Source organism: Hylaeus volcanicus, chromosome 8 (genome assembly GCF_026283585.1).
Source record: "Hylaeus volcanicus isolate JK05 chromosome 8, UHH_iyHylVolc1.0_haploid, whole genome shotgun sequence".
NCBI lineage: Eukaryota > Metazoa > Arthropoda > Insecta > Hymenoptera > Colletidae > Hylaeus > Hylaeus volcanicus.
The window spans coordinates 5411490-5432913 of NC_071983.1; the positions used below are offsets into that span (position 1 = coordinate 5411490).

Consider the following 21424-nt stretch of genomic DNA (forward strand, 5'->3'; position numbering starts at 1 on the left):
GCGACGACGATAAATTGCACGTTCTGCGATTGTACCCAATGCTTCGTTTCTTTAAAATTAAAACTACCAAAGCGATCGCGTCGACCTAACTTCTCGTCAAAATTAATTGTAAGATGCCATTCTTACAAATTCGATGAAAACGGGCTCTGCTGCGAATAACGCGACGTCGACGTGGTGTCATTCGATGCAACCTTGCGAAGGTGAAAATTATTAGCGATTGGGAATGACGAGAAAAGAAATCTGCCGATTCAATTGCAATTTCCGCGCTAAGTATGACTCAATCGTTGCGTAACCATCTATTTTTTAGCGTTCAACGGTTGGAACAAATTTTAAATTGCACGCTGACGAAAGAGTGCTAGAACTCGATAGTTATATCGGTGGAGAATAAGTATTCATTCGAGACATTTAACGTGAGAAATTTGTCAATATTTTCATATCTATCGACTGAGTTAAACGAATTATTAACAATATTTGCTCCTGGCCAGGGCTGGACCGAGGATGCCCGAGGACGACCACAGTGACCACTGGACACTGACCACCAGTTAATCACTGATTGATCGACGTTCCTCAGCAGTTCTTTAGTTTCATTTTCCCCTTTAAAAAGTGGAAATTTTCAATACTTGGTCGGTAGCGTCAGACTAGGAAATCGAAGGGACCCTGTGCCCTTCTATTTCCTTCTTCGCGCGCGTACATTTATACTGGCATTTTTCTGGCAGGCTTGTTTAATTCGAGGGTAATCAATCGAGCAGCTGGAAAAACAGAGATGTTGGGTCCGACACAACGCGATTATAATTCTATAATTAGCGTTACGGTCGCGCTCGTGGAAACGTTATACAAGCAGGCTAACGATACACCGCCATTCGACTCCCAATTGAAAGCAGTTCTGGCTTGTTTAACCTACCAACGATCGAATTAACGTCAATCTGGAAACTTCAGACGGTCTTTTCAACGTCAAACGTCGAAACGTACCGTTGGAGTATTACTCCTTTTAAATTGGCGGCGAGGTAATTCTACAGGATTTTGTTTATTCAATCTTACAGAACTTAACGGCTGATTACGGAATTTTTATATTAAATTTCACAGGATTCTTTAAATTGGCTCTCAGCTAGTTCAAAGCTTTCTTATAAGAGGGTATCTAGTAGATCCGATAGTTGGTGTTTATATCAAGCATAGACTATTAAATAATGGTCGAAAGATTCGCAGGGAGAATCGTCAGCGCCAGAAGAATTTACGTCAAGGCTGTGTAAATTGCCTTAAGTGCTTTCAAGTGTCGATCAACGCGTTTAAAGGAGACCCCCGTGGCGCAATGGTGTTGCACCGGTCCAATTTCAGCCATGATTTCAACCAACTCTCCGGCGTTGACCACGATACGCATAATTAATGAGCCGAGTTAGGCAGGGCGATCGAGCGAGACCCGTTCGTTCGAATAGAATGTCCCTTAACGATCAGAGTTGATTGTCGTCGCTACGTATACACGATTCGTCCAATTTATCCGCCCCGAATCCGCACGATTCCGTCGAAAAGGAATCGTTTAAACATCCGCGAAGCTCGGCCAATCCACTCTCCGCTTGTTAATTAATCGTTCCGAAGCTTGGCAAGCGAATTTCACCATTAACGATTCGCAGATACCAGAGATGGGGCCGTGATCCTTCTCCACTCGGTTGATACGTAAATAATTTCCGTTTGTTACAATCTATTCCCAAATATATCGTTACGCGATAAATTTAAATCGATCACATAATCAATAATTGTCAATCGTTCCTATTTAGCAAGCAAATCGAAAATTGCTACCTGCAGGGGGTAGTTACGGATCAACTTAATAGTCTCCCGATGAAGAAATAAGAGAAAAATGTAACAGTTTCTTTTTGTTTTTCATAAGGGAACGCCGGGCCCAACAAGGTTTAGAAACGTTTGGACAGAGATGTCTTTTATTATTCGTTCGATCGACGATGTTCCGCGACGCAGAAGAGTGCGGTTATTCGCAGAAAATTCCAACACGATGTGTCAAGTCCGTAAACAAACTGTGCATCAGCCCGCGATACTAGAGTGCAACCTACGTGAGATCTGATGGTGTCAGTGCTATTAACAGTGATCGCGAGTGACACGCGCGAAGGGGGGATTTCCATTGGTTCGATTCGGAGTCAATTGCCACGGATGGAAGTATTTTTTTAAAAGTTGTCTGTTCTACGCAGCCCTACACATGCACGAGGTAGCTGGAAACGCGTATTTCTGAACAACGTGGCTCGTTATTGGAAAACTATCACTCTATGTTGGCATTCAGTGGAGAGAAAAAAAAAGGCCTTCCACGACGCGTATCTGGCGGAGGACGTTATAGTCAGCCTTCGTGAGGTTTTGATTGATAGTGACCATATTCTACCTGAACGTGAGACTATATTTTTTTTTTATGGGGATACGAGGATATTCTGAATTAAAACGCGTTTTTGGTCTGCTTTTGTCGTTTCTATGTCGCGATTACGAGAATAAAATAATAGGAAACTCCGTTTTGGGACTGAATCGTGCTTAACTTAGATAATAAATAACGCGTGTACAAATGTTATTATCGGATATTATAGAATCGTCTATTGTGAAATAGTATAAACAACCGAGATGGGAGTAAATCGAAGCCGTTACGGGTGTGCGACGAGTAGGGAAATGCGCCAAGGAGAAATCACGATGAGAAACGAGCCATCGAGAGAATTGGGTCGCGCGTTGGCTCGAAAAAGGAGCGAAAAGAACGAACAAAAACGCGGCTTCGACGGTGGATCGTTGAAACAGAGAGAAATAAAGGGGACCGAGTAAAGACAGAGCCCCGAAATGCACCGTATCGCTATTTTCGTGCGCGGTGCAATGCTGACACGTGTGCGCGCATGTTTTCAACGATTTATGCGCTTTTCATTAGGTTTTTTTTTTTCAATCACTCTACAGATTGTTTTTTATATTCTCGTTGCTCGAGGTCTTTAAAATATCACCAGCAAATTGTATTTGAAAGAGGGTCGAATAGCTTCTAACACGTTTCCTCGTGCCGACCAGTAAGCACAGCTGTTCGAGCAACAAATTTCCAATACTAATTTGTGCATAAATTATTAGTCCCCTGCTTGTTTGCACGACAAGAACGACAAATATCGCGTGTACAGGTTTGAAACGTGTCGCGCGCGTGCTCGTTTCCCATGGGTCTCCGATAGAGTAGCACAGATCTCGCTTTTAACCTAGCGAGCGAAAGGTGTCGAGGGGAAAAGAACCTGTTCGAATACGTTTCGTTACGTGTCCACAGAGGTGGTGGACGTAACGCGTTACGCAACACACGATATAAACGAAATCCGAATGCACCGACGCAGTCATCGAGCGGTGGAATTAATTAAACACTTTCTGCGAATCGCGTCACAGCTGTGACCCGAAAGGATCCCGTCGAACGTTTAAAAGGCGAGTTAAAGTAATTCAACTGTTTCTTTCGCTGTGACGTAGCGTGGTAATGTATATCGGGTAGTACAAATATAACAGCAGCAATGTTTCTAAATGTTTTGGAGTTTTTAGTTGTTGCAGCTTCCACTTAACGATGGACCAGTTTGAGATTGGTCGATTGGTCTTAGAATTGCATTGAAATTCTTGATTTCGATGGAATGAACACGATTTTTCGAAACATATATTCAAACTAATGCGACACGTCTATGATGTAATCGTTATAATGGGTAATTGTAATGTTTATAAATGTACAGTATTGTCGTTTAGATCCGCCTACGTTGTAACACGTATCTAGAAGCGAAGACTTGTTGATCAGTTGATCAGAAAGTACTCGTTCAATTTGTCTGAAGTAGACGTATGTAAAATATCGCTTATCTATTGCAAACCTCGAGGATCCTCGTAGGTCTCGCAACGATCAAGTGTTTGAAAAGCGTAACGATGGACCCTGCATACCAAAAATTGCGAAATCCGTCTTCCTCCCTCCGTCTAAAAATACCAAGGTTCAAAGTTCACTAAGCTCAGTTCGGTTAAACGATTCTAAACACAGATGCTCCCTCGCGAATGCCCACCGGGGAAGGAAGGACAAGAATACAATATATGAGAATAGCCTCGCAAACACGCGAACCGAAAATAGCTTCTCGTTTTCATTTAAATACCGGTTTCCCGCGTGTCGCATTTCCATAGGCGAATCCCGTTCGTACGAAACACGCTCTGAAACGCAACGAGAAGCAATCGAAACTGCGTCGCGGTTCAAGCCACACCGCGTAATTGACGTTCCTCGAGTTTATTCGAACGATAAACGAAGAATTAAAACGGGCCGAATTCGGTGCTGTTTTTCGCGGCGTTTTCTCGTCGAATTCAGGAAAGAACTTAGCGATCTCATCGACGAATTATATTTCTTTTTCTTTCAAACTATGCGAGACACGTCCACGGGGCGAGTAAACGCCTCGAAGAACGTCCCGGAAAGCGCTTCAATTCCGTTAAAGCGAAACGATGCCAGGAGAGCTCGCAATTCCCTGAAGTGCACCTCTCTTCCTTCCTCGTTCTCGTTTATTTCAGGGAAACAAACCGAAAACGGAACTCCTCGAAACGCTGCGCATTTGCTCGCCATGTCCGGCGAACGACTCGCGTCCAGCGGGTTTCCGATCTCGAATTGTCTCCTTGCTTAGCCGAATGACGGTTATCGGACGAAATCCCATTATCCGTTCGTTTTTTACTGACCGAGTAATTTCAGGTATTACGCTGAAAGAGAATTTTCCAAAATTGCTTTTCCCCGATCATCGCCGCAGTGTTTGTTAGCCGTTTCGCAGAAGGAGTAAATAAATAAATAAATAAATTAATTAATTAATTAATTAAAAATTTCGAATTTAGTTTGCAGGAGGACGCTCGAACCTCACGTTGATAGGCACTTCCTGCAGAGCAGATTATGTATTAAGGTCAATATCATAAATCGGGTTGGCCGAGCTCTTGCGGCGAACTGACTACGCGAACTCGCGAATTTCAATAACGCGGAGGAATTAATCCAGTCCCTCTCCCCTCTCCCTCAAAGGAAGCAATTTTTGCCCGTATCGGCGAACAAATTGCACGCGACTGGCGCGAAACGGCACAGGGATAGATAAAAATATCCAACGTGTGGCGGTAATAATAGCTTTTATCGATGTAAACGCCGTGTAGGATTACGTGGAAGCTAACTTGCCGAAATAATTACGAGAGCTTGTCCAAACGACGTGTCGAATGTGCGTAAATTATTTATGTAAGTACCCGATCATCCTCGAATATGTAACAATGTTGCTTCGTCGCACACGAACAATCGATAGTGTAATAAATGCGGACAATGCATGGACGAACGAAATTTATGTGCATGTTTTATCGCGAGTATGTTTTGTCTTCTAAATGTTGTGACACGTATTTTATTTGATATATCCATGTACTTAGACTTGTCGTAAATACATGAATACTTGCAGGTTACTAATTACGTTTGTTCATGTATTATTCACGTTCGTATGCTATTCATCACTAAAATGTGTTGTCCTTGCTGGCGATCCTTCGAGTAGAAATGAATGCACCACATTTTAAGTACAAATCAAAATTTCATTCGTTCGTGCATAATACACATTTATTATACCTATTAAATGGGACAAACGATAATCAATGATGGTGATTATATTTATTACCGACATAATTGACGATTTATTATGCAATTATATATTTGGAAGTAAGTTCCAAGGTAAAAAACGAAAGTTATCTACGAATCGCCTGTGCACGATTTGTAAAATGAGTAACGATTCCCTTCAGACTACAAAAATCCTCTTTAAAGCGACCGAAGCTGATCTCGCGTTCCTTATCGGGAATTTTTATCCAGATAAGAATTTTTCCCATCTCCGTGCTTGCTTCCAGAGTCACCGGGAGGACCAACTTTCCCGTAGTGCAGAGATCGTTATTGAAAACTCTTTTCGTGGGAGGAAACTCGTTATCTACCGTCTGGGCGGGCACGCACCGCCACGTGGAGAGGGATACGCGAGAGTTAAACGGAAGGAAGGAAGGAAAAGGGGGCATGTGCGCGGCTCTCCAACACGAACTCTTGAAATCAAGTTTCCCCTGTGTGCACGTCTAGTGTGGGTGGTGTATGCGTACGCGTCGGGCTAATCAATAAGTTTCTCGACTGTCGGCTAAACAATGTCTAGTACCGCGGGTGGCCGTGCCTCTCAAAGAGATTTCAAGACGAGTCATCGAGCGACGAAAACGGGACAACTCGTTGGAAACCACCCGCGACAGAAACGTTATATTCGACGGTATATGTAGAGATATCCCGTACGCGATATTTACAGTCTCGCGGACAGGAAATTGAAACTGAAACAGAATACCGGCCACTGTCAATCCGAAAAATGAAAACATTGTTGGCGATATCATTTCGCCGCGATCTGGAGCCCATTTCGGAAGGGTATGTTCCTGTATAGGGAATACCGGGGAATCAAGGGAGGTCCTTGAAGTATTATTTTGTTGATTCAAATATGGATATTGTTTGCTTCATCTATAAATCGATTTTAACGTACGAATATGCTGCCTCGCTTGAATATTGTATGCTTGTTAATTCCAAAAAGTACTTTAAGTAGTTTTTTCAATCGAATATAATGAAAAACAAGTTTACGAGGCTTGAGCATAGCAAAAGCAAGGTTCAAGCAGGTTGACCAAGACAATTTTCCTTGATCGGAAGTTTTCGAGCGAAACCTCAGCTTCGCGATTTTTTTTACCCGATATATGAAGATTCCAAAGCAAATTTGTATCGCGTCGATTCGCGAGAGCGTCGAAGGCTACCCGAAGGTGGAAGTATCGGTCAAGGTCAAGCAATCGATGCTGGTCCAAATGGTGGCTTGGCATTGGGCCCTGATGTGACACGTTGTTATAAAGGATACTCGTTGTAAAATGGCTTTTTTGCTCGCGTGGACATCCTTGTGAACACACTTCGCGATAAATTAATTTCCTCCTTACCTCTCTGCGGTATTCTTCCTAAATAAACGGGTGGATACAGCGTTAAACTAGCGTTTCGAGTAAGGAAGGTGTCCTTTGGTCTTGGATGGTGCGTTTATCAGGGGATAATCAATCGTCGAGAGGAATTTCTAGTTCTCCAAGGACGATTTCCGCGGCGCGTGGACTGAGCTCGCGAATGTCCGGGAGCAGAGGCGAAACGGCCAAGGTCGGCTACGATCGACACTGAAAATCCCTCTGACCCTGCAATTATTTGGCATTGCACTGTAACGAGTCGCGCCCACGACCCTGACGCATCGAACTAACTCTCCAGTTTCTGGTATAACTTCTCATGCTGGAATAACGACAGCGGGTACTACTGCAAATTCTCTAGTTCATAACAACCGAAGTTGATTGCAATTTTGACAGAAACCAAAGTTAACAGACTTACAGTCCGATAGACGGAGTATTCAGTTGTCTGAAGCTTGAAGGGATAATTAGATGGCAAAGTGCCTTATCTTGGGTCATACTTAAAGTTTCGAACACCTGTTGCCAATCACCCTTTACATCAGACAATAGATTGTACGTAAAAAAAAAAAGTCACGAAGAACATCTAATATTTGTTCTCTTCATCGAGGAACTATAAAAATTAATTCCAAAGATAGGATGATAACGAGAATAAATCTAGATAGAAATCTAGAACAAATTAAATACTACGAGAAATGTTAAATTATTCGATCTTCAATAACCTCCGGACAAAATTTTAAGTTTGCAGACATTTTCACGACGTTTAGTCTGGCAGCCAACGCGTTAAACGAGTTCTTTTCGAGCCAACGGTACGCGTATCGAAGCAATGGAATAAATGCCGTGAAATTAACGTCTGGTCTACTTCCGTATTACGAAGTTACGACTTTCAAAGGCGAAACGAGGGTTTCCTGGGCTCGAGCGTATTCCGGGCGACTGACGAGGCCCGAGAGCGCCGAAGAAAACGACCGACGGCTTCCTCCGGGGCTGACGGCGAATTTCCAGGGCCGCGAGCCACAGAAAAACGGATAGAAAAGCCGAGGGGGCCTCCGCGACAGAGAAAATAAGACACGGTGAAAAGGGAACGTGAAAGAGAGTCGATGAGGAAAAAGTGGAGTAACAAGTTCTGCCTCGGAGCACCTCGCGCCTGAGTATTTACGCGCAGCCAACGAAACATGAATCGCGACGAAGAACTGATAGTCGGGAAGACAAATGAAAGGAGAGCCTGAAGTGTCCTGATGTATGAATCGTAAGTCTTGTTCTCTCTTGGAAGCGTACAAAATTCGAATGATTGACTCGAAAGGTAGATTGTGCTCAGAAAGTACTCTTCTTTTCTGGGTTATAAAATGCATCCTTTTGGTTAATAGTCTTGTTCGAGGTCTTTAAAATGTTATAGTTGTAGCAAATTATATTTACTAAATTTTGCTAAATTTCGAAAGTTTATGTCGAGTACATTGCTCACAAAAAATCACGAAACTAGACAAAACAAACGCATTGCCCTTTTAGTAACGCACCCTCTATCTCCTACTTGTTGGATACCCTCGACGTCTAGACTTTCGATGTCATGTCGTAATCGTTAGAGTACATTCGACGCCTCCGTTAACGTTTACGGAGCATTTGCGAGGATTCGGACCGCTCGATGATAAACGATCGAATAAGTGTTCGGCGCCTAAAGCTGGCAAATCCGTGGGAATTTTCCACGGAGTCAATCTGGACTCGATGGAAATTTCAGTTTCACGCGAGTTGTACTTTCTTGAGCGCGCCGAGTATCCCTGGAACGTTATACATTCCCTTTTCCGGGAGGGAAACGCTAGGCATCCTCTAGCCCCTCGGAGCTTTTTCAAACGGAGCGCAACTCTCGTCTCTGTTCCTCATTCCTGAGATAACCCTGAGAAGATTCGCGGAAAATTCAGGAAATACCGTGGCAAAAGGAGAAAGAGTAGAGGGAAAGAGGAAATGGTGATAGAAGGATGAAGGGTGTTTCTTTTTGGGGGCCAGCTTTGGATAGTTCATGGTTTTTCTGGTACGTTATCTTGGTTCCTTTCATCCCTTCGCGGTAACACGTGTTTTCGGAGGCTCTTTAGTAAATCGCTCATATCGCTAAGAATGTTTTACATTTTTCGACGAAAATTATTGCGTTGCATCTTCAAGCATGCATCTTTCGAATAGGGAAACGCTGATTGTGAAATACATTAACCGACGGTAAACAAAAATTCACGAAGACGTGCCGTTTTTCGACCTCGCGAGTTCTCTCAACTTCTCGAATACCCGCGCGATGATCGAGTTTAAAGCGCGGCGAAACTCGCCAAAGAGGATCGAAAAAAGATCGAGCCGGTTCCAGAAGGGGGAGGGAGCACAGTTCTTCTCCAGTCTTGAGGGCGAACGCGGATCGATCGAGGTCCACTGATAAAGTATGCTGCCAATTCGGCCAGCCGGCCGCACAGAAACGCGCACAACGGTTCCGTACTCGCTTGGAATCTCTCGCGTCGGTTCGTGAAACGGGCGAGAAATGTGGGCTAACCGTATCCCCCGCTGATGCCTTTTTTCCCCGCTATCGCCCGATAGAAACCCCGACGGCAAAAGCTGAATGAAGAGCGCACGAGGGAGGAAAAGCTCGCGCAGCCGCAAGCCTCGCGGAATTTCAAACGATCGAACGGGGACCACCCACGCACCGCCGAACGGCTCCGATTCGTCTCCGACGACTTTTACGCTCGCTCAGCGCGCCGGACACGTGATTTCCTGAGAGGACATTGTCGACGATAGCTGCCGGTGTTGATCGTCGCGATCATTATGATTAATGCCCCAGGCCGCGAGCCTCGCGCGCATTACACGAGCCGAGGATGGACTTCTGTATAGTGACGCAGAAATTAGGGGGAGAGGGTGCAAGAGAAGGAAGAGTATTCGTTTATGAAATAAAAGTCAGTTTGGTGACCGAGAGTCGGCTCTTGTCGGCAAAGGGTTAACCCAGACCTAACGTATTCATTCATGGAGGTTTCACCTAGCCATCGAAGTAAATAAACGAAGGTACAACGTTGTTTTATTCTGATGAAGGTAGATCTGAAATATTCAGTGACCTAAACCAGATCTAACCCGTTCATTAATGGATATTTCCCTGTCTATTAGAAATGAGTGCATACATGATAAATATATGACGGTACACCCTTGTTGTATTCGGTGAAGTCACGCCTGAAATACTCAGTGACCCAACCTAGACCTAGACTTTTCTGGCGTTCATCAAAATAAATAAATAAATGAAACGACAACCCAACCCTACAATTGTTCCATAAATTGGTATGTTTCAGGAATGTAACAATTTTCCTGGCATTTTGCCTTGTCAAACATGAAATCTAATTAACCTACAAAAGATAAATCGAATAAATTATTTATCCGCAAGGAATTAACCCATTCAACAAAACGTGCCATAACGAGCCTAACTCATAGTTACGACTTGAGACAGAATAACGACGAAATTGAAGCGCGAATTAAGTGGAGGCTGGATATACAAGGAACGTGGTTCTTTTTTTTAATTACTCGAAATTTGTATCTATGCAAATAAGACTTTGGTCCATCTCTGGCAAGCTTCACTCGCAGCGCGTGTACCCGGCAAAATTTCACTGGCCGGCTCGGTAATTCGGTTTTAACGAACTCGGAGGAACGGAGCTGGCCAATTCTTATGCATTTCATCCTGGATGTACCGTAGCCGCATTGTAATCGATTCTACGCAGCGCACCGTCGCGTGGACATGCACGGAAGATAGCTTTATTCGTTTCGTTATATAATTCCCACGAGCCCCCTGATTGAATTGCGAAATTCTTCCCCGCATCAGGTGTTCGTCTTCGACGATTAGCTAAATGTAATCCAATCAGTTTGATCTGCTTTCTGAACCTCGCGAAACGCCACGATTAAAATTGCATTTAAATTGTCGCGTGAATTTCTTACTTTTTAGCCTGTTACGTTTCTACTTTCGAATCTTTGTATTTAAATAATATTTGCCTATCTCTGATCATACAAATTTGATAACTAGGGCTCGTAGAGGGCCTGGAAAATATTCGTCCTCTGCGTTTGCCAACCTCTCCGGTATTTTCTCGAATATTTTTCCATTTAATCCGGACAGGTAATATTTTGTTTACTTTAATTCACCCGTGTCCTTTTCACGGAGCCTCCCTAACAGCTCCGCGGTGTCAGTAGCACGCGGGCGGACTTCGTGTCGCGAAAAAGAACGAGGACGTTAACAAGCTGGCCCACCCTGCCCGTGTTTCTCTCGGCCGTTCGTACCATTTTTCCCGGACTTTAGAACTGGTTTCACGGCCCGTTACGTCGCTCCGGAATTTCGTAACTATTCCTGACCTTTTATCGCCGCGGCGATCAAATTTCAGACGGCGTTTGACAACGATCGACGAAAGGGAAAAGTCAATTTTTATAGACAACAAGTCGATAGTTCCTCTTCTTGAACAGTTCTTGGATAGTTCTTGGACCCGATTTGGCCCACAGAGGGTTAAACGAACGTATCAGGTCCGAAGACACTGTAACGCGACCCCTCGACCCCTCGAGTCGATAAAAATCAGGGTGTAAAAGCTTCTGGTAAGCACGCAGGATCCCTCGATGTCTTCCCGACCCTAAACGCGTGCTCTACCCCTTCTGGCAGCAAATATGTGCACGGTTATACGATCCAATGGCGACCAGAGTGTATCGACGTAATCGTTCCCGTGGATACACGCAGAAATATTCCGTAGCACGGAGCTTGGAGCGTTGTAATCGGGTGTTTCCTCATCACGGCACATTGAAGCGGTGTCAGGTCCTCCACATTGGCCACTCGCTTCCACATGCCCGGAACACCGGACGACAGGACATTGTCCATTATCGTTCGCCCTCTTCTTCTCGCCTTCTCTCTATCAGCCACCCTCTTCTTCACTTCACCGGCTCACGGTTCACACGTTCCCCAGATTCATTCCACTGCCGATCGCTGGAACTAACTATTTATTCGTGATGTTCGTTCGACTGGATATTCAGGTGTTTATTTCGAAATTGATTTCTTAATTAGAACTCTAACCCCTCCGAGTCTAACGGTTGTAAATAGTATTAAGTAGTCACTTCGGGAACCTGTAGGTTCTTCTTCGAGATTGCATCTATTTGAATGACTAGAATTTCATTACAATTCATCCAGTATATCATCGACTAGGAACACTTGCCCTCTCCGGCATCGCGATTTTCGCGGCTCCGTGAATCAGGACGAGAATCTAGGTACTTTCTAAGCATCGCTGCCAAGAGAATCGCGTTTCTCTCTCGACGATGCTTCCCACTGTCGCTTTTCTTCGCGTCGACGGAAACTTTCAACCGTGCTCGTATCATCCCGATCGGAACAATCGACGACAAATCGAGAAAATGACCGGAGACGCGGTCGATTTCTAATTCGACGCTTCCTGCGCGTGCTCGTTCAACGAACCGCGTGCTCCTTTCGCCAAAAAAATCCACGTTTCCCTGCTTTCCCAGTACCCCCTGCGTTTAGGAGAACTTTCTTCTTTCTCGTCGCGTCGCCGGGCTTATTCCGCGCGACCGAAAATCCTAGATCGAAGCGTTGCTTTGTGTTCTAAATGGAAGTACTCGTTCACCGGTGCTCGTTATAGGGGCTTTTAATTACGCGCGCGCGATTATGAAACTGGTTTATCGAGGCAACCGCGAGATCATCGTCCAGGGAAATACAGCGCGATAAATGAATTAAAAGGCGAACAAGGGGTCCGATTTATTCTCCGAGGGAGCTTCGTCCAGCCCAACTCCGATCGCATCTCCAGATAAGCGGTTCGATTTAACGTCAGAGCGTCGGTTTCCTGGCAACTGTTCCGCCTTGAACCATGACCTTACGCGGAATCGGTGAAACGTCGAATAAGGGACTCGAAATACAGCGCGTGTCGTCACGAGAACCCGTCAGCGTGCCTGAAGATTACCAAGCCAGATTGGTATGCAAATTCGACGAGAACCAGGGGAGAACCAAGCGTTGTTACGCTCGGCGACGAAATCCCCTCGCGTTAGTACTTTTCGAAACTGCCACAGCCTCTTCACACTTGGTGTACAATTGTGTCGTGTATCCCGTGGTACACTCTTCGTTTTATTTTTACATAAAACCGTGCGTTCGGTGAGTATCGACAAAAATCTCTGGCCAGAGCCACCGTGAACTCAACAAGGGCACGTGCGTCAAGAGAAATCTCGTAGAAACTTATATCGTTCTCGCTGACATAGATCCAAACGAATCGTGTTTCTCCCGGATGACTTTACGCGTGCAACGTTTTCACGAGCGTGAAACGGTGTAGAAAACCATTCATAGTCGTAGGAACGGACCTGCCGTTACCAGCCCATTAGAACACGATTTACTAAATCGGTCGCAAATGAATTGAATTTTAAAGAATAGCGGTTAGAATCGGATTTTATATATAACGTAGAATATATTCTGCACCGTTGTTCGTAACAAATTCATCAAATCCGCACTCTGCTAATTAATATAGGATTTTATATAACGAAACCAGAATGAGTATTTAGTCCGCCGAGATTACATAATAAATAATAATAACGACCGTTATTTCGTCCATTATCCAACGCGCAGAATGGGGTGGTAATTGTTCGTTCGGACACGAACCGTCTGCCTCGGCTTACGAAACAACGATTACATAGAACGGAGGCGCTGGTAAACGAAAACAAGAGTTTCGGGTCGTTCGATTCGCGAAAAAAGAGACGTTGCGTAATACTCCATAGGCCCATTCTCGTTTCTTTCTACCATGTTCTTCCATTTTAATACACCGAGGCAATCACCGTGATCCGATTGTCCTCTCGCGACTCCAATATCCCGACCTTGTTTCCCTGTAACCCAGTTGCTCAGTTTTCAACCCGCCATCGAAAGCCCTCTCCCAAAGGTCGACGAGGGAAACTCTCGTGATACGTTTCAGGGGCCAGAGATCGGGTCAAATTCTCGCCGAGATAAAAATTTCGTACGACCAATCAAAGTCGCAGAGACTTTCTGACCGTGGATCCAATAAAACTTGAAACCGTCGACCATCTTATTACGAGATACTCCGAAAGTAAGGAACAACTTTAACCCTGGTTTTTCATTCGCGGCAGGAATGATTCGACCGAATGTCGCAAGAGGAATCTAACGATAGTTTTACAACTTACGGTATGGTAAATTGTTTAGTTTCGCTTGGTAACGTTTCGATGAGAGACGACACTTAGAGAACACGGTATCTACGTAGCAAACAACCCATATCCCTTGATTTCTATCAGTTTACGGTTACAGTTGACACGTTCTCCATAGGACAACAAGGGTTTAAACATTGTTATACAACTCAAGGCGCGATAAATCATCAAGTTTGGCGAAATAATAAAATGAACGGAGCTGCTGGCTCTCCGTGCCCATTTGTTCTGGCAGAGGTCCAGAAGGCTTCCGGGTATCTCCCTACAAACGATGAAGATGACGAGGATGACGGTACCGAACACTTTTACGAGAGAACAATATACCGCGAACGTGACTCATTTTCCTCGTCGATTTCCTTCTTTCCGCGGAACCATCGTTTCGCGTGGATTTAATTCCGTGCCAAGGGATTACTGATAAACCGAAACGGTCCAAAGTTCGAGAACCGGAGTTGAGGGAAACTTCACCCCCTTGGTTTCTCGCGACGTCTCCTCGAATATAGACTGTGCTAATTTTCGCTGGTACAGTCATTAATGATTCTTGACGCCTAAGGAACACGCGGAAACGTTTGCCGTCTGCCAACAGTGAAGCTGAGACGAGTAACGTTGTTATCCGAGAGGAAACTTCGAACTTGAAATGGGGAAATTCCTGCTATTCTAACGAACTATTTCTTCAAATTCATTGGAAAATTCAATACGGGTTTTCGAACGTTAAATCGAATTAATTTGAGCGAGATATATCATCCATATATTCATCCGCAAGAAATCGAACCCTAACCGTATTTCTACGCCTACAATACTACGTTTTGGTAAACAGAAAGCTAAAATTTCTTAGTATGAAAGATTAAAGCCTCGTGCTCTCCGTGTTAGCGTCGATAATTCTATAAATAATAATTCTCTACGAAGATCACAGAAGTATATCGGAAACGTGGAAACCCAAATTCCTCGACACAACGGTGCCTACATAGAGTCGTTAGGAATCTTATTACGGTTTTGAAGAGTGACTAGCGACTAGAACGCTCGAGACACTTTTATCGAGTCAGTGAACTCTCGCGTATGTATTATTGATTGCGGTATAGAGTACAATGGTATAGTTCTCCAGGGCTATCCGGTGGAAATGAATAAATAAAAAGTAAAACGCTATCTACTTTAACCGAGACACGTCCGCTCGAACCCGCCACAATCGAAATGGTTTACGATCCGCGGTCGGAATTTACGTCGCGTGCAACTCGTACACGTGCGGGCACGTTATATTACGCTCGTTGAAGGAAGCACGATCCACGTAACAGCGGTTCGATGTTAATATATGCGTGTACACAGATACGGAGTCCTCGAACCTCGTGAAACATCGTCGCCGGATATCGACCGACGATGGACGAGAGATAGAACGAAATTACCGCGTTCGAATCGTCGATTACACTTTTGACTTCTGTGTGAACGATATTATACACGATGGAATAAAAAAAAAAAAAATATTTGTGATTAAATTTATGTTGGATAGATTCAACTATTTGCAGTTGGAGCAAAATGTGCTAAGGGGGATCGTACGGTTTTGGGGCGATTCTAGAACCGTGTGATCTATTGTAGTGATTAAATTATATGAATATATGTCATTTAATATCTATTATCTAAATATAATTTATATAATCATGTAACATATAATATAATTATATTTAGATATAGAGGAGCATATTTATCATGATAAATTAATACTGATCTAATATTTTGTGCGTCTCTTTTTAAAAAGTAAAATTTCTCTTCTTCGCCAGTATTTTCCGATTCCAAGTAGATCGTGTTTTTCCTTTAAATCGAAATTGTATGCCCGCGGGTAAATAGATCGATTGTTCGAACGGCTCTGCGTATAAAATGATCAGAAACGGATGGCATTGTTCTGCGCAGTACACGTGGAAAAAACAGCGTGTCATCGAACAATCGAACGATTAGCCAACTGTTGCTTTGCAGCACCTGACCAGGTGCCAAAGCGTATCTACAGGTACGCCTGTTAGAAATTTATCGACACCTTTGTGCCCTTGGCTCGTCTGAAAGTGATTGATCCGTACGCGAATTTACATGCTACCGATTCTCGTTCGCGTTACGTTAACTATTTAATCGTCGAGAACGGTTAGTAATTCTGATCGTCGTCGCGCGTTAAACGCAGAGGAAAACAACTTGTTGCGGGGAACAAGAAAAATTGGCGCAAAGAAAATGTTTCCGCGCAAGGACGCTCGAGCGCCCCAAGCGGATAAAGAAACCAACTTTCTAAAAATTAAACGAATTAATTGCAGAAATGTAAAGAACCATTGTGGAATGCTCGGGGAAACTTTCGTTCTCACGAAAACGAGCGTTCTGTATCCATCAAAGCGTTGGCACGGTTAAAAAGGTAACATTAACGAGCCGTACACCCGTATAAACACGCCATCGCCGTTATTGCGAATTAAAAAGAAAAAAAAAAAAATTCACCGAGCTAAATAAACTCTCTCGCGTCCGTCGTTTTTATTAACAGCGAAACCTCGTTGCTCGTTCTTATCACTATCGTGATTTATTTGGTACAGACTTGTAATCTGTATTATTGTATTTAATCGTACACTTTCTGTTATCGTGGCTCGTTGTTCAAGAGGATACACAAGAAAATCCTGTAAATTGTCTCGATAGTCTTGAAGTTAACTTAACGTGTAAACAAAATGAACTGGACGATTGAAAATTTTAGAGAATTTTGTCCATACATGTACAAACGTAGGAAATTTCAAAATTGTATCTCAAATACTTTACCCACAAGAAAATAAAAAGAGTGCCCCCTTAATATCATCCTTAATAGTATCCCTTTGTATAAAATATTATTAGTTCGTCCAAAAGACGGAAACTTGATTGAATTTATCGTTTACCTCGTCGACTGGTCCACGAAGGATCCGCCGTCGAGGAGTCGCAGCTTGGCGAACAGCACCGCGTTGACGAACGCCACCGCGGTGAGCTCCTCCAGGTCCACCTCCACCGAGAATTTGTACTTCTTCTTCTTCATCATGAAGGCCATCTCACCGAGACCGGGACACTTCACTTTGATCGCGTTTCACACGCTCGGTGCACTAAGCTAACTTCGACGCAGGAATAAAAGGACTCGCGATTCCACGGTTCAGCTCCAGCTTTGATCGCGAATCCTCGAGCTCCTCGGGCACGTAGAGCGCGACAAGCACGCGTCGAACAACGAAGATCAGCCGTCGAGTGCGATTATCGACGACGATACGATTCCCAACGATCGCGTCCGATTCGATCGTCGAACTCTTGCAGCGAATCGTCCACTATTTTATCAAAATACTTCTTCGCAAGGCAAGTGCTAAGACTTCCCCAGGTTTCTTAATTTGTTTCTATATCTTGGTTTCTCCAGCAACGATTTTAAGACGACTTCCTTCGTATCTCTGTCTTACGAGACGATCGTTCTTCTCGTGCCGCGAAGTTGAACGCTTGAAGCCCGCAGAGCAGATCTCGCTCGAAGCTTCGCCGACATCGTTCGTCTCTCGCAGCACGGACGTGTGCGCCTTCCGCGATCCTCTCTCTGTCCCCGACGATCAAAAACAGCAATTACTTTTGCACGCCATCCTCGCCGTCCGAGAGCTGCAAATTAAAGAGGCGTTTCAACAACAAAAACTGGCGGCGACCGACCTTTCCGCGTAACGCGTGTTTATGTATTTAAGCGACGGCGCGAAGAACGAGATTGCATCGATGTGACCGTCGTGTTTTTCTAGAAAATTTTTGCGACGAGTTTTCTTACTTAACCCTTGGAAGCTTGATTTTCCAAATTAAATTTAAAAAGATATCGATGTATTTATTATTCGAACTTTTTTTTTTAACTTTTGTTCAAAAACAACATTATATAACGGTGACATACATACAGCCAAATATTAAAAACAAACCAATTACAATTCGATTGAAAACTCCGATACCGAATTTGAAACTTGGACCATTCAAGGGTCGAAACTTACCGAAAACTCGATACGAGTTTTCAAATATGAAAACGAAATATCAATCTGCAAGGAATCGAACCGAATTTTGACGATTTTGAAAGAAGTGTAGACGAATAAACTACAACGGAACGTTTCATAAAAAAAAAATTGGATACTTCTGTCGGTTCAATTTTACTCTCTGCTATCCGCAATATAGTCCACGAGGCCCACGGGTCTGGAAACTTTCATGGGAAACGTATAAAAAGCGTCATATACTGTTTCTAGTCGCATCTGGCAAGCCTTTCCAACAGATGGTGGTATCGAGTTCGCATCGAGAAGAGTTTCTTTCCACAGTTTCTTTGGTAACCGACGAAACTTTGATTCTACATCCAAAGAGTTGGCAATCGACGATTATCTCGATCGAAGGAAAACCAGTCTCGTACCGATGAGAGTGCGGTGTTTTTCATACGTTTCCGTGAAACACGACCCCGAGACTTGCGTTAGGGATGCGACGCGACGGACGGGAGCCGACGCGGGGCAAACGTCAATTGTTTTGGAAACGCTAATTGCGGTTGGAAATGTGAGCGGGACGAAAATGAATGCGCTCTTCCTGGTGTTGTGTTTCGAAGCGTAAAGTAGGTGACCATAGTCATCGGCGCGAGCACGGTGGCTCTAGGAGCTCGTTGCACTCGGTGAACGAATTATTAACAGCCCTCGACCACTCTTTCATGAATCGTCCCGTCGCTAACACAGAATGCACGCGCCTACTACGCGCCATGCACATCATGTGCACGCAGTTGGCGCATAATAGGGTGGCCTCGTTTCAATGATTTTTTAAATCTATCCTACGCGCCCCCTAAATATCTTGCGAATACACGAAAAGAAAAATTCTGCAAAATTTCGAGGCTCGATTGTAACATCGAACCATCGACACTTTCAAAATATTAATAGACACGTGTGCAATAACTCTTGAGAAAAAAAATTCAAAAGGATACCTGAAAAGGATAGACAACGATAATCTCTATCACTTGTTCGAATAAAATTTCGCCGTTTCCCGACCTCCGCGATTTTCAATATTCGATGTGCGCAGAACTAGAGTACACTGTTTACCGGGACGAAATTCAACGTTATCCACCGAAATTAGGCCAAAGCGCAAACAAAACGAACAACCTTGAGCGCGCTGGAAAACGTGAACAATTTTTCACTCCTTAAAAGTGTAGTTAGATTGGCAAACGTAAGCAACGTTTCGAGTATTTATACTCGACAGGTGAACTGGGATGTACCGCGTAGAACTGATAAGATAAGAGCATACAGTAGCGAGACAGTGCGAAAAGGATACACGTCTTCCTTCCTATAATCTCTTATTATTTCTTTTTATAGAATGATTTTCTACGAATGTTCGAATGGCGATTGTTTCGATTGTTTCGTTCGAGATAACAGAAACCTTCGTTTATCGATGAGTCAGATTCGATAAGATCAAAGAAATATTCGAGCATTCAGAAAAGTTTGATTTAACGTTGTTACTTACATCGGTCACCTTTGTTTACTGGTTTGCTAAAATTTCGACAAGCCTGGCACGTGTCTGCGTTGCACGCCGTTTATACAATACGGGAAACAACCAGAAAAAGACCCAACCCAGAAAAAGATTCTAACTTACGAACGAGCCGAAACGAAGTACAGGTTTTCACGAATCTAACACTAGTACAATTTGAAACAAGACGACCTTGACTTTTGTAGCGAAAAATAAATATTTACAAATCACTGCGGCAACCTATCGGAGATTAGAAGTTAATTCACTTAATCTACAACTTTTCTTACTCGAGATTTACTGTGTAAATTACTAAAAAATTGTTGATATTGCTACGATAAACACTCTGTACATGCTTTGTGAAATGTCAAATACATACAAAGGTTATAGTAATAATATAAAACCGTATCGCAAAAAGCTATCAATATATAGAATAAAAATGACTGTCAGGATATTAAAACGGCGATATACGCCGCACGGAGTGAAGCCTGCCAACACCAAAACAGTCGTAATTGATAAGCACCCATTTATTGCCAAACACGATGCAATTAAAACTGCAATAGTCGAGCTAGGGATCGCGGTACTCGCAACTTAACGTTAGCGAAAATAACCTCTGAACGAGTACGATAAACCGCGAAACAGCTATCATTTGCAGCGTTCGTAAATTGTGCGTTATTTATTTCGGGCCTAGACTAAGAAGGAACGTGGTCTGCTAGAAATGACGCGTGAATAATCGCAATGACATTTTCGAATTGACATTGAACATCGTCGAAAATAAAATTACGCGAGGATATACTCGCGATATATCGTTTTCATCGGCACCGTCCATTGCTATGACAGATTCGAGGACACCAATTTTCGGACTCGTCGATAAAAATTCCGCAACGACACTCGCTGCAACAGCTCCTCGCCGAATTAACTAACCTTCATCAACGACAAACGAAATGCAACGATCGCTGTATCGCATATTGGTTGCCAATGTACCTGGATACCCGCTATTTTCTTTTTTTTTTTTTGTGCTTTCTAAAGGTATATGCAAACGGAGAACTCAAAGCAACACGTCGCAACATCACGATATCGTTTAACGAAAGGTTGCACGGTTTCCGAAACACACTCCCGTGAACACGGAACACACGGAGAGACGAGGAACGATTCGAGAGGCAGCGATTCGATGCTCGCCAGATATACAAAACTATCGTCTCATGATGGCAGGTGCAGGACAATTTCCGCCTTGACTTTATAACCTCTCCTCTCGTCTCTACGTTGACGTTTCGAACTAGCGAGTCTGTCCACCGAATCTGTCAGATCTCGGATGAAAGGAGAGATGATTCCCGATCGTGACGAGATCACGGATACGTTCACGAGATTATCAATGACGACACGCGACGCCTGCTTCCGAAAAAAGAAGCAAAGGGAAAAAAAGCCGTGAACTCTGGCCGAATAGTACTCACTCGTTTTTCCACTTGTTCCTCGATTTCCCGCCGATGCTAGCCGATCTCGGACATTCTCACACTTTTCATGATCACCAGTTCGACCTTCGGGAAACACCAATTTTGACGGCGAGTTGCCCGATGCGAGAACTCGAAAATTTTGTACAGTCAAATAAAACTTCCGCTCACATTCGACGGAACGGAGGTCGTCTGTGAACTGACGCGTCTCGACTGAAGCTTGCCGTGCAGCGTCGCCGCGCCATCTGTCGCCAACTCTGCCCAAGCTTCCTACAAGCGACGATCCTATTGGCTCCGGGTTAAGTCACCGGGAACGAGATACGACTCCTGATTGGTCGACGTTGCGTCGCCAGAAGAAAGTTTGGAGCGACTATCGCCTTTATGTATAC

The 21424-nt window shown here is 43.9% G+C and overlaps 1 protein-coding gene across 3 annotated transcripts in view; it reads right to left on the reverse strand.

Moving 5' to 3' along the window:
* Positions 1-21257, reverse strand: part of LOC128881425 (early estrogen-induced gene 1 protein) — a 46652-nt gene extending 25395 nt beyond the window's left edge. For 2 of the 3 annotated variants that reach the window (XM_054132453.1, XM_054132452.1), the window contains exons 1-2: positions 21039-21256; positions 17007-17730 (exon numbers count right to left, since the gene is read on the reverse strand). In XM_054132453.1, the coding sequence (XP_053988428.1) occupies positions 17007-17152 (146 nt within the window). In that variant the 5' untranslated portion in view covers positions 17153-17730; positions 21039-21256. Of the gene's footprint in view, positions 1-17006; positions 17731-21038 lie in introns of all 3 variants that reach the window. The other variant, XM_054132451.1, reaches the window with a different exon arrangement.
* Positions 21258-21424: the final 167 nt, after the last annotated feature.